Raw genomic sequence first — 13,660 nt, forward strand, 5'->3', positions numbered from 1 at the left:
TGACACTCTCTCCCCTATCTCTGGACGGTACAAAACGTGCTGCTCTGCACTGAACTCTGTCGATGTACCTCGTTAATCCTATCTGCAAAGATCCCATACAGCGTAGCAGTACTCCAAGAGGACGGACAAACGTAGTGTAGGTAGTCTCCTTAGTAGATCTGTTCCATCTTCTAAGTCTTCCGCAAATAGGTAGGAGTCTGTGGTTCGCTTTCCCCACAACATCTTCTGTGTGTTCTTTCCAGTTTCAGGTGTTCGTAATTACAATTCCTAGGTATTTAGATGAATTCACGGCCTTTAGATTTGATTGATTTATCGTGTAACCAAAGTTTAACGGATTCCGTATAGTACTCATGTGGATGACCTCACACTTTTCATTATATAGGGTCAATTTCCAATTTTCGTACCATTCGGAAATCTTATCTAAGACTTTTTGCAATTAGTTTTAATCTTCTGAAGACTTTACTAGACGATAAACCACACCATCATCTGTGAACAAGCTAGGATGGCTTCTCAGATTGTCTCCTAAATCGATTACTTAGATGAGGAACAGTAGAGTGTGTGACGTCTCAGGGCAAGACATTAAATATATGCAAGAAGCATTTATCTGTGTTCTTATATTTCATTTCTGTATGAACAGTGATCGATTATGTGAATTCTGTATAAAAGAAATAATCATTTTGCATTTTTGTGTTTGTATAATATTATGTATGTCAATTCTGCAAATGCTGACGAGTGTGGAAACCGACACAGACAATGATAATTTTATATATACACTCCTGGAAATGGAAAAAAGAACACATTGACACCGGTGTGTCAGACCCATCATACTTGCTCCGGACACTGCGAGAGGGCTGTACAAGCAATGATCACACGCACGGCACAGCGGACACACCAGGAACCGCGGTGTTGGCCGTCGAATGGCGCTAGCTGCACAGCATTTGTGCAGTGTCAGCCAGTTTGCCGTGGCATACGGAGCTCCATCGCAGTCTTTAACACTGGTAGCATGCCGCGACAGCGTGGACGGGAACCGTATGTGCAGCTGGCAGACTTTGAGCGAGGGCGTATAGTGGGCATGCGGGAGGCCGGGTGGACGTACTGCCGAATTGCTCAACACGTGGGGCGTGAGGTCTCCATAGTACATCGATGTTGTCGCCAGTGGTCGGCGGAAGGTGCACGTGCCCGTCGACCTGGGACCGGACCGCAGCGACTCACGGATGTACGCCAAGACCGTAGGATCCTACGCAGTGCCGTAGGGGACCGCACCGCCACTTCCCAGCAAATTAGGGACACTGTTGCTCCTGGGGTATCGGCGAGGACCATTTGCAACCGTCTCCATGAAGCTGGGCTACGGTCCCGCACCCCATTAGGCCGTCTTCCGCTCACGCCCCAACATCGTGCAGCCCGCCTCCAGTGGTGTCGCGACAGGCGTGAATGGAGGGACGAATGGAGACGTGTCGTCTTCAGCGATGAGAGTCGCTTCTGCCTTGGTGCCAATGATGGTCGTATGCGTGTTTGGCGCCGTGCAGGTGAGCGCCACAATCAGGACTGCATACGACCGAGGCACACAGGGCCAACACCCGGCATCATGGTGTGGGGAGCGATCTCCTACACTGGCCGTACACCTCTGGTGATCGTCGAGGGGACACTGAATAGTGCACGGTACATCCAAACCGTCATCGAACCCATCGTTCTACCATTCCTAGACCGGCAAGGGAACTTGCTGTTCCAACAGGACAATGCACGTCCGCATGTATCCCGTGCCACCCAACGTGCTCTAGAAGGTGTAAGTCAACTACCCTGGCCAGCAAGATCTCCGGATCTGTCCCCCATTGAGCATGTTTGGGACTGGATGAAGCGTCGTCTCACGCGGTCTGCACGTCCAGCACGAACGCTGGTCCAACTGAGGCGCCAGGTGGAAATGGCATGGCAAGCCGTTCCACAGGACTACATCCATCATCTCTACGATCGTCTCCATGGGAGAATAGCAGCCTGCATTGCTGCGAAAGGTGGATATGCACTGTACTAGTGCCGACATTGTGCATGCTCTGTTGCCTGTGTCTATGTGCCTGTGGTTCTGTCAAGTGTGATCATGTGATGTATCTGACCCCAGGAATGTGTCAATAAAGTTTCCCCTTCCTGGGACAATGAATTCACGGTGTTCTTATTTCAATTTCCAGGAGTGTATATATATTAAATTGCTCATAAATAGCTGTAGCTTAGACATTACTCTCGCTGTCTTCTCGTAGCTGTGTGAATGTTGTAAGAGCCTGTGACGCTCTCTCGAACGCTTAGTTCGCTTTTATTTGTTTTTTGATCGAGAAAGACGCCATTGAGCACTGATGTATAATAAAAGGTGTGTACTTTGAATTTTATGTTAATTCTGAATATAGAAATTGTTAAAAATACTTGTAATAATTTGTAGCTCGTTTGCCCAATATTTCATCCCCTTTTCAACGAATTTAGCATTTTCTGTGACCCAGTGCTGCGACACGATCGCGGGAGCCGCTGGTTCGGCAAATTTAAACTATAATTGAATGAAGCAGTTTTTCCGCAACTAAGCGGGCAGGTAATTGCACATCAAAATTATTTCTTTCAGCTTCCCGGAGATCACAGAGGAGAATTACGGCTTTTCGGAGATCACAGAGGAGAATTACGGCTTTTATTATGTCATTTTCAGATGGACATAGGCAACTGTTAGTACCATATTAGTGACGTGAATAATTTACGGTAATCAGAGAGTTAAAACTTTACTTGTATGAGATCTAGGACTGCTGCCTTGAAGTCTGATAAGATTAAAATCAGTTTCATTTTTAGTTTCATGCTCTCGTGTTAGCCGTGGCAATCAATAGTGTTTGAATATTAAAAAACCTACTGCAACTTTTATGGTTGACAAACATTGCATACTGTAACTTCTGTGCGTGTAATAAGAGTAATTTTCAGTGTATTTCAGAGACTAAAGTAGAGAAAGACATGTTTAATTTCGTGATCAGTTACAGTAATGATACAGTGTTTCATTTCTAACAAGCCAGATCAGAGTTAAGAGAACATAGTTTTGCAAATTAAGGATCATACATTGACAGCAGGAAATCTGTTAGTGTTGTGCATATCTCCACATAATAGGTCAGAGTGCACAAAGTTAAACTTTCAACTACAGAAATCGCTAGTGAGAACTGCAGTTTATCTTTTGTGTTTGCAACGATAATCAACATTTGGTTTACTTAAAGTGCTGTGCAATATAAATCGTATTATAGCCAAAGATCATAAAATTTAAATCATGATTTTATTACTACCAAGTAAATGAATAGCATTCTTTTACATTCATCCAAAGTGTTTATAAAATCAAAGTGCTCGGGGTTACCCTACTGCATATCGACGTTAAATATACGGGCCCGTTATTTAGTAGATTATTCCTATTGCCTTTCTTGGATATTGATGTGATTTGTGCAACTTACCATTCTTTACGGATGGATCTTACGTCGCGCGAGCCGTTGTACGAGGGCTGTCCAGAAAGTAAGTTACGATCGGCCGAGAAACGGAAACCACAGTGAAAACCAGAAACATTTTATTTGCAACAGTTAGGTACACCTTCCACCTACTTCTCTACATAGTTGCCGCTCCAACTTCGAGTTTTGTCGTAGTGTTGTATCAACTTTCCAATATCCTCGTCATAGAAAGGAGCCGCCTGTGCTTTCGGCCAGGTCTGCAGCTTGTTGTCTGTCGAAAAATTTTGTTTTCATGGCCAGTGGTTTTTGTGAGCAGAAATGAGACTCAGGGGGAGCCAATTACGGACTGTATTGTGGGTGATCAAACACTTCTCATCGGAAACGCTGCAGGAGCGTCTTCATTGCTCCTGCAGTGTGCGGCCGAGAATTGGCTTGAAGAAGGAACTGCTCGACAGTTGTGTTATGTCGGCTGCATGACACAGGCGAAATCTCTAACCTGGCCCTCATGCTTGGCGGGAGACGCTATTCCCTACGCATCTTTACGCGCTCACTGTTCACTCAAAACTGAAAAGAGCGTCGCGACAGGATTGACGGGCATACTAGAGACACTGACCAACACATCTGTGCGAAGCTTTACTGGATTTTCCCAGTGGTTTCCGTTTCGCGACCGATCGTAACTTGCTTTCTGGACAGCCCTCGTATATGATTGTGAAGTATGGAGCTATCGCATCAGCATGCCCTTAAAGGAACCTAACTGGTATATGACCTGGACCAGAAGACTTGCCTTTATTCAGTAATGTAAGTCGCTTCACTGTCGAGGATACCTACTTCTAAATTACTCATGTTGGGAGCTGTTCTTGATTCGAATTCTGGAATATTTACTTCATGTTCGTTGTTGAATGGATTTCGAGAGGCTGTAACAGTTGTCTTACTGTGTTAAACCTTCAATATGAGATTATACGTCAGTTTTAAAATTCGGTCGATAGTTATATGTAGTACTGAAAGTCAAATTTCTGATGCCCTTGAAGCCGTTAGATAGGCAATCTGCAACTAGAATCGTGCCTTTGGTTAGTCTTTTAGTAATATAAAGGGTGGTGAAAAACAGTATGGAAAGCTTGTAAGAGTTTTGCAGTGTAGGTTGTGCTGAGAATTACAGTAAATATTAAGAAAAAAATCGATACGTTCCGCCGTTTGCGAGTTAACTAGCATTAAAATTAGCGAATCGGGCCGTTGTGTGCGTAAATTCAAGCGGACCGTCAGATACAATTAGTGTCAGTTATTCTCATAGCACAGATGACAGCGCACGAGACTGTTTAGCCTTTGGCTCGGGTTCGATCCTTACCACCGTGCCATGTCCAGTTTCTGTATCGCTCTCGTGTTCGGTTTTAGGACACCAAACGAAGAACACGTTTGACGACACCATCTCTGGCGAGCCGCTTGGCTTTGCTTGTGCAAGTCCTAATTGGCTAACATCAATGCTAATTAGTTCGGAGACGATGCAAGCAGTCAAATTTTGTACAAGCAATTATTTTTCAGCACAATCTACCCTGTAACACCCTTGCAAGTTTTTTCATACTGTTTCTGACCTTCCTGTATAATATGGACACTAGTGTAGCTTCACTACCCAAATAATTTTCGTGAAGATTAATAACCGCTTTGGACTGAGGTGAAACCCGCCGCTTTATCCCTGATGAGAACTCTGCTCCACCAGCTGAGCTATTCGATCGGGATTGCTGAATTGACGCAAAGTCTTGCTGTCTAATTACTCATCTCGTACTTCTTCGACACATTTGCTAACCTTACTACATTTACTGGGCAGAAGTATGTGGCAGAGAATTGCATATTTTCTGCTAAGGAATAGTGTTATGGTGCGAGTCGGCAACCGTTATGTTCCGAGGAGCCAAATGTTACTTCCTCGCTGCTAATGATAAACGCCTGGAAGGTGGCCAAAGGATCTGTCGCCTTAGGAATCTGGACGGAAAAACAGCACATTATTTGACATAAGTGCGCTTTAGATAAATACAATGAAGAGACAAAGAAACTGGTACACCTGCCTAATATCGTGTCGGGGCCCCGCGAGGGAGCAACACGACGTGGCATGGACTCGACTAATGTCTGAAGTAGTGCTAGTGTGAATTGACACCATGAATCCTGCAGGGCTGTCCATAAACCCGTAAGTGTTCGAGGGGGTGGAGATCTCTTCTGAACAGAACGTTGCAAGCATCCCAGCTATGCTCAATAATTTCATTTCCGGGGAATTTAGTGGCCAGCGGGAGTGTTTAAACTCAGAAGAGTGTCCCTGGAGCCCCTCTCTAGCAATTCTGGACATGTGGGGTGTCGCATTGTCCTGCTGGAATAGCCCAAGTCCATCGGAATGCACAATGGAGATGAATGGATGAAGGTGATTAGACAGGACGCTTACGTACGCGTCACGTGTCAGAGTCGTATCTAGACTTATCAGGGGTTCCATATACCTCCAACTGCACACACCCTACACAATTACAGAGCCTCCAACAGCTTGAACAGTCCCCTGCTGACATGCAGGATCCATGGATTCATGAGGTTGTCTTAATACCCATACATGTCCATCCGTTTTATGCAATTTGAAACGAGACTCGTCCGACCAGGAAACATGTTTCCAGTTGACGGCCCAGGAGAGGCGTAAAGCTTTGTGTCGTACAGTTATCAAAAGTACACGAGTGGCCCTTCGGCTCCGAAGGCCCATATCAATGATTTTTCGTTGAATGGTTCGCACGCTGACACTTGTTGATTGCCCAGCATTGAAATCTGCAGCAATTGCGGGAGGGTTGCACTTCTGTCACGTTAAACGAGTCTCCTCAGTTGTCGTTGGTCCCATTCTTGCAGAATCTTTTTCCGGCCACAGTGATGTCGGAGATTTGAAGTTTTACCGGATTCCTGATATTCACGGCACACTCTTGGAATGGTCGTACGGGAAAATCCCAACTTCATCGCTACCGCGGAGAAGCTGTGTCCTATCGCTCGTGTGCCGACTGTAACACCACGTTCAAAATCACTTAAATCTTGATAACCTGCCATTGTAGCAGCCGTTACCGATCTAACAACTGGGCGAGACACTTGTTGTCTTAGACATGTGTTGCCGACTGCACAGCTTTATTCTGCCTCTTTAAATATCTCCGTATTTGATTACCGATGCCTAGACCAGTTTCTTTGGCGCTGCAGCGTATACTTTACTGAACCAGTGAGAAACACTGCTACACTGTTGACAACTTGTGGCAGCTGTGAGACCCAGACATGGGTGTGCATCTATGTATACTGAAAGTTTGCAGAAAGAGCTAATTATCAACAAGACGGTGTAAGGTACAGCACCAAATAGCGACTAGAAGCAAACTCGACGAGAAACAATCTTGTCCTAGAAGTCTCGTGCCTAAGTGCCCGCCGCTTATAGCACCGTTTTAGCGGTCTTCATTGGTGCGCGGGCTGGATGTTCCTCATTGGTGGAGATGTACAAAGCATCGCTCTCGGCGCCGGCTGAGATCTTCGAGGCACCAGCTCTGGCAGTAACGATAAGCTACGATACTACAGATAACATCAGACCGCAATGATTCATTCATCTAATTATATTTAATCGGTGAACTGCCATTGTGGATAATGTCTCCAGAGAGTTTGTTCGTTATCAGATGAGAGAGAAATTTCTCATATACAGTACCTAAATTGCCTTGATGCTCGACACGGGCTGCCAATCCTTTTCCATTTCTTAATTAGTGCATACGTAAATTGACATCAATCACCACAAATAGTGATATCCACTGAATCGTTTAGTATGTTCACATTTAGTATGACAAATAACTAGTCCCTTCACTGCTATCAAAAGCTACAAGCTGAATAATTTTCTTAATTTTCAGTTTATCCACAAAATATAGATTAATAATTGAAATATTTAAGAGTGTACTACAAGCATAGGCTCTTGACAGACTATTATTAAGTTTGAAAATGAGACGCTTTTGTCTGGATACCAGTAAATAATGCATCAGAAATCAGATCACACTTAAAATATATTGAGCTTTTGTAATCACTACTTCTGTTATTAAGCGAATACTAGTGCAAACAACACTCACATTCATATCCTTGGCGAGCTGTATGTCTATCACGTACTTGTCGTAGGAGTCACATGCCACGTAGCCATTGCTGCCATCGGTGGTGATGTTGGGAATTGTGTGGAAAATGCGTCAAAAATGCCCTCACCCTTGCCTGCAACACAGATTGAGGATTAGTTGATGTAATGATGCACTGAAAAATTATTGTGTCAGCGAAAAATTCAAGCAGATAGGTCATATTACATAAATGGCATATCTAATGTTCTCGTAGTGTGTCCTACAGATTTTGAAAGGGTTTAAAATCCGGGAACTAGGTGTGTCAGTCCTGTTGCGTGATTGTTTCCGAATGTTCCTCACATCAAGTAACACGTGTCCCAGCCCAACAGAAGCGGCAATCAACATATTGGGTGACAGATCAGTTGTTGTTGTTGTGGTCTTCAGTCCTGAGACTGGTTTGATGCAGCTCTCCATGCTACTCTATCCTGTGCAAGCTTCTTCATCTCCCAGTACCCACTGCAACCCATATCCTTCTGAATCTGCTTAGTGTATTCATCTCTTGGTCTCCCTCTACGATTTTTACCCTCCACGCTACCATCCAATACTAAATTGGTGATCCCTTGATGCCTCAGGACATGTCCTACCGGTCCCTTCTTCTGGTCAAGTTGTGCCACAAACTTCTCTTCTCCCCAATCCTATTCAATACCAACTCATTAGTTATGTGATCTACCCATCTAATCTTCAGCATTATTCTGTAGCACCACATTTCGAAAGCTTCTATTCTCTTCTTGTCCAAACTATTTATCGTCCTTCACATCCATACATGGCTACACTCCATACAAATACTTTCAGAAATGACTTCCTGACACTTAAATCTATACTCGATGTTAACAAATTTCTCTTCTTCAGAAACGCCTTCCTTGCAATTGCCAGTCTACATTTTATATCCTCTCAACTTCGACCATCATCAGTTATTTTGCTCCCCAAATAGCAAAACTCCTTTACTACTTTAAGTGTCGCGTTTCCTAATCTAATTCCCTCAGCATCACCCGACTTAATTCGACTACATTCCATTATCCTTGTTTTGCTTTTGTTGATGTTCATCTTATATCCTCCTTTCAAGACACTGTCCATTCCGTTCAACTGCTCTTCCAAGTCCTTCGCTGTCTCTGACAGAATTACAATGTCATCGGCGAACCGCAAAGTTTTTATTTCTTCTCCATGGATTTTAATACCTACTCCGAATTTTTCTTTTGTTTCCTTTACTGCTTGCTCAATATACAAATTGAATAGCATTGAGGAGAGGCTACAAACCTGTCTCACTCCCTTCCCAACCACTGCTCCCCTTTCATGTCCCTTGACTCTTATAATTGCCATCTGGTTTGTGTACAAATTGTAAATAGCCTTTCGCTCCCTGTATTTTACCCCTGCCACCTTCAGAATTTGAAAGAGAGTGTTCCAGTCAACATTGTCAAAAGCTTTCTCTAAGTCTACAAACGCTAGAAACGTAGGTTTGCCCTTCCTTAATCTAGCTTCTAAGATAAGTCGTAGGTTCAGTATTGCCTCACGTGTCCCAAAATTTCTACGGAATCCAAACTGATCTTCCCCTAGGTCGGCTTCTACTATTTTTTCCATTCGTCTGTAAAGAATTCGTGTTAGTATTTTGCAGCTGTGACTTATGAAACTGATAGATCGGTAATTTTCACATCTGTCAACACCTGCTTTCTTTGGGATTGGAATTATTATATTCTTCTTGAAGTCTGAGGGTATTTCGCCTGTCTCATACATCTTGCTTACCAGATGGTAGAGTTTTGTCAGGACTGGCTCTCACAAGGCCGTCAGTAGTTCCAATGGAATGTTGTATACTCCGGGGGCCTTGTTTCGACTCAGGTCCTTCAGTGCTCTGTCAAACTCTACACGCAGTAGCGTATCTCCCATTTCGTCTTCACCTAGGTCCTCTTCCATTTCCATAATATTGTCCTCAAGTACATCGCCCTTGTATGGACCCTCTATATACAACTTCCACCTTTCTGCTTTCCCTTCTTTGCTTAGAACTGGGTTTCCATCTGAGCTCTTGATGTTCATACAAGTGGTTCTCTTATCTCCAAAGGTCTCTTTAATTTTCCTGTAGGCAGTATCTATCTTACCCCTAGTGTAATAAGCCTCTACATCGTTACACTTGTCATCTAGCCATGCCTGCTTAGCCATTTTGCACTTCCTGTCGATCTCATTTTTGAGACGTTTGTATTCCTTTTTGCCTGCTTCATTTACTGCATTTTTATATTTTCTCCTTTCATCAATTAAATTCAATATTTCTTCTGTTACCCAAGGATTTCTACTAGCCCTCGTCTTTTTACCTACTTGATCCTCTGCTGCCTTCACTACTTCATCCCTCAAAGCTACCCATTCTTCTTCTACTGTATTTCTTTCCCCCATTCCTGTCAATTGCTCCCTTATGCTCTCCCTGAAACTCTGTACAACCTCTGGTTCTTTTAGTTTATCCATGTCCCATCTCCTTAAATTCCCATCTTTTTGCAGTTTCTTCAGTTTTAATCTACAGGTCATAACCAATAGATTGTGGTCAGAGTCCACATCTGCCCCTGGAAATGTCTTACAACTTAAAACCTGGTTCCTAAATCTCTGTCTTGCCATTATATAATGTATCTGATACCTTTAATTTGTCTCCAGGTTTCTTCCATGTATGCAACCTTCTTTTATGATTCTGAAACCAAGTGTTACCTATAATTAAGTTGTACTCTGTGCAAAATTCTACCAGGCGGCTTCCTCTTTCATATCTTTGCCCCAGTCCATATTCACCTACTACGTTTCCTTCTCTCCCTTTTCCTACTACAGAATTCCAGTCACCCATGACTATTAAATTTTCATCTCCCTTCACTATCTGAATAATTTCTTTTATTTGATCATACATTTCATCAATTTCTTCGTCATGTGCAGCGCTAGTTGGCATATAAACTTGTACTACTGTAGTAGGTGTGGGCTTCGTATCTATCTTGGCCACAATAATGCGTTCACTATGGTGTTTGTAGTAGCTTACCCGCATTCCTATTTTCCTATTCATTATTAAACTTACTCCTGCATTACCCCTATTTGATTTTGTGTTTATAACCCTGTAGTCACGTGGCCAAAAGTCTTGTTCCTCCTGCCACCGAACTTCACTAATTCCCACTATATCTAACTTTATCCTATCCATTTCCCTTTTTAAATTTTCTAACCTACCTGCCCGATTAAGGGATCCGTAGAACGCCAGTTTTATTTCTGCTGATAACGACTTCCTCCCCGCCCGGAGATCCGAATGGGGGACTATTTTACCTCCGGAATATTTTACCCAAGAGGACGCCATCATCATTTAATCATACAGTAAAGCTGCATGCCCTCGGGAAAAATTACGCCCGTAGTTTCCCCTTGCTTTCAGCCGTTCGCAGTACCAGCACAGCAAGGCCGTTTTGGTTATTGTTACAAGGTCAGATCAGTCAATCATCCAGACTGTTGCTCCTGCAATTACTGAAAAGGCTGCTGCACCTCTTCAGGAACCACACGTTTGTCTGGCCTCTCAACAGATACCCCTCCGTTGTGGTTGCACCTACGGTACAGCTATCTGTATCGCTGAGGCACGCAAGCCTCCCCACTAACGGCAAGGTCCATGGCTCACGGGAGGGGGGGGGGGGGGGGGGACAAATCAGCTGATGTTAAAATCCTACCTAAAATGGAAAAATGGCAGATCAGGGATACAGTTCCGCGTAACCGTTCTGCTTCAGGAAGTATGTCACCTGAGATAGAGGACCCACGAAAATAGAACATTGCAGCGCCTCATTAAGCTTCAACATTAGTGTGTAATCATCTCGGAGAGCTTTCTGGGGATTTGTTGCAAACGCGACGCCGCGAGTCCTTCAGATGCAGACAGAAACGGTATGCATCTTGTAAGAAAAGACATTTCCCGTCTTTCAAATGTCATCGTTAACGTTGCTGTTTTGTAATCAGACAGTTTTGTGACGAAAAGAGGAAATGTGTTCAGTAGATCTCAAAATATCGGTGCGAAGAAATTTCGCTTCAAATATTTCTTTCACTTACTTTAAATGCAAACATTTTAGGTTAGGCTTAACCGTGACTGTTATTGACATTAAATGAAACAACACGTTTACTGTTACCAGTCATTGTTTATTTATCTCCACGACGCGTTTCAAAGTTTTAAACCTCGATGATCAGGTGGATTTACAACTGTTAGTATGACGTGTGTGTGTGTGTGTGTGTGTGTGTGTGTGTGTGTGTGTGTGTCGTGTTACGATTTTTTTGAGGAACTTGTGGCCCTGTCTACAGTGAAAGGACCCTTGACCACTGTAAACAGAGCCGCAAGTTCCTCCAAAAACTCGTAACACGACACACACACACAAATGTCGTACTAACAAATGTAAATCCACCTAATGAAGGAGGTTTAAATCTTTGAAACGCATCATGGAGATAAATAAACAGTGACAGGTAACAGTAAACTTGTTGTTTCAGTTAATGTTTCTTTTGTAACAAATCGAAGAGGCCTGTGTCGGCTTTACGTAGCAATTTTTGCCGCAGACCGAGAACGAGTTTCATTCCTAACACGGAAAGAGTGCTAGATGTTCCTTTGCGTGGCGATAATCTTTCGGCTTTAATGCTGATGCAAATTACTTCTACATCGGCTTCTTTAACCACTGTCACTTATCCCGTCAAACATCCAGACGATTGCCAGATTCGTTCCATACTTTAGCGAGTATGTTTAAGAGTTTCTGCATTCATCGCTGTTCCTGTGTGGTATCTTAGTTCACCCGTGGCTGTTGAAAGGGAAGCACGTAAATGGTGCCTTTTAAACCTCAGCAAAGAGGCAGTCACATATCTTGAGATCAGTCAAAGTAAACTTTTAGTTTCGTTGTGAAAGTTAAAATGCAACCGAAGTTTCTGTCTTCATTGATATGGAAGATATAGACACGTGAAAAAGGATGAATATTTTTGTAACACACTGTAGTATATGATGATACGGCAATTAAATTCACTACCTCCTTAAATTAAGGAAATTATTCCTTCTGATTTGTCCATTGAGTTGACCTTGCCCCAAGCCTATACTCAGCTAACGAAGCACTCGCCAAAGGACAGAGCCAGCATCCGGTATCCTGTCCGTGGTTATTCCGCTCACTTGTCTGCATTTGCACACTTGTCAAACAGTTTACCCTGCTACACCTCGTTCTATACGATAAGTTGGTACATTAGCTGCAACAGGGACCACAGCCACAACAAAAACAGCAACGACGAAATTCTGGGGCACGGGCTGTCATTGGTTGGATGGAAATATCCCTCTATATTGTATTGAGTGCTGATTAGTTTCGTCTGTGTGGACATTTGCAAATGATCGCCCAGAACTATCTATCAAATCAAGATACTTCATTTACAATCGTAGCATTTACCAAGCCACACATTACGAAAAAAGACATAAGGGTTTCTCTTGACTTAACAGCTGACGATGTGATTCTACACTATCAGATCAAAAGTGACGGGACAGTAACATGGAGTGTGTCCACCCTTCGCTTTCTGACCTCTTAAACTTCGGTGGGGACATTTTCGATGTGGCGTCTGAATGTCTTAGGATGAATGGCAGCGCATTCTTTCTTAAGAGCCGACACCAGGAAATATAGTGATGTTGGAACGAAGTAGACGTCCTAATTTAACCCAAAGGTGTTCCATTGGGATTTGGTCGGGACTCTGGGCAGGCCAGTCCATTTCAAGAATATTACTGTCCACAAACCATTGCCTTACGGATGGTACTTTATGAGAGTGTGACACAAACATCATCGTCTCCAAACAGTTCTTCTGCTGTACGCAGTACACAATGCTGTGAATTGTGTTTATGTACTTCTGCACTTTGGGGTTTCTTAAGCGTAATAAAGGGACCACATCCTAAACACGGAAAAGACCCCATGCTGCAACACCAGCTCCTCTGTACTTCACTGTTTCCACTACACTTGATGGCAGGTAACGTTCTCTAGTTAATTGCCAAACACAGTTTCATTGGATCGCCGCAGGGTACAGCGTAGTTCATCACTACAAATCAGTCGTTTCCAGTACTTCACTGTCAACTGATGTCGCTCTTGGCACCACCGTAAG

The 13,660-nt window shown here is 43.4% G+C and overlaps 1 protein-coding gene across 1 annotated transcript in view; it reads right to left on the reverse strand.

Moving 5' to 3' along the window:
- Positions 1 to 7,622, reverse strand: part of LOC126281219 (myrosinase 1-like) — a 28,326-nt gene extending 20,704 nt beyond the window's left edge. Inside the window, exon 1 of the mRNA XM_049979966.1 lies at positions 7,541 to 7,622. Coding sequence (XP_049835923.1) covers positions 7,541 to 7,546 — 6 coding nt within the window. The 5' untranslated portion in view covers positions 7,547 to 7,622. The remainder of the gene's footprint in view (positions 1 to 7,540) is intronic.
- Positions 7,623 to 13,660: the final 6,038 nt, after the last annotated feature.

Source organism: Schistocerca gregaria, chromosome 7, assembly GCF_023897955.1.
Source record: "Schistocerca gregaria isolate iqSchGreg1 chromosome 7, iqSchGreg1.2, whole genome shotgun sequence".
In the NCBI taxonomy this organism is placed as follows: domain Eukaryota; kingdom Metazoa; phylum Arthropoda; class Insecta; order Orthoptera; family Acrididae; genus Schistocerca; species Schistocerca gregaria.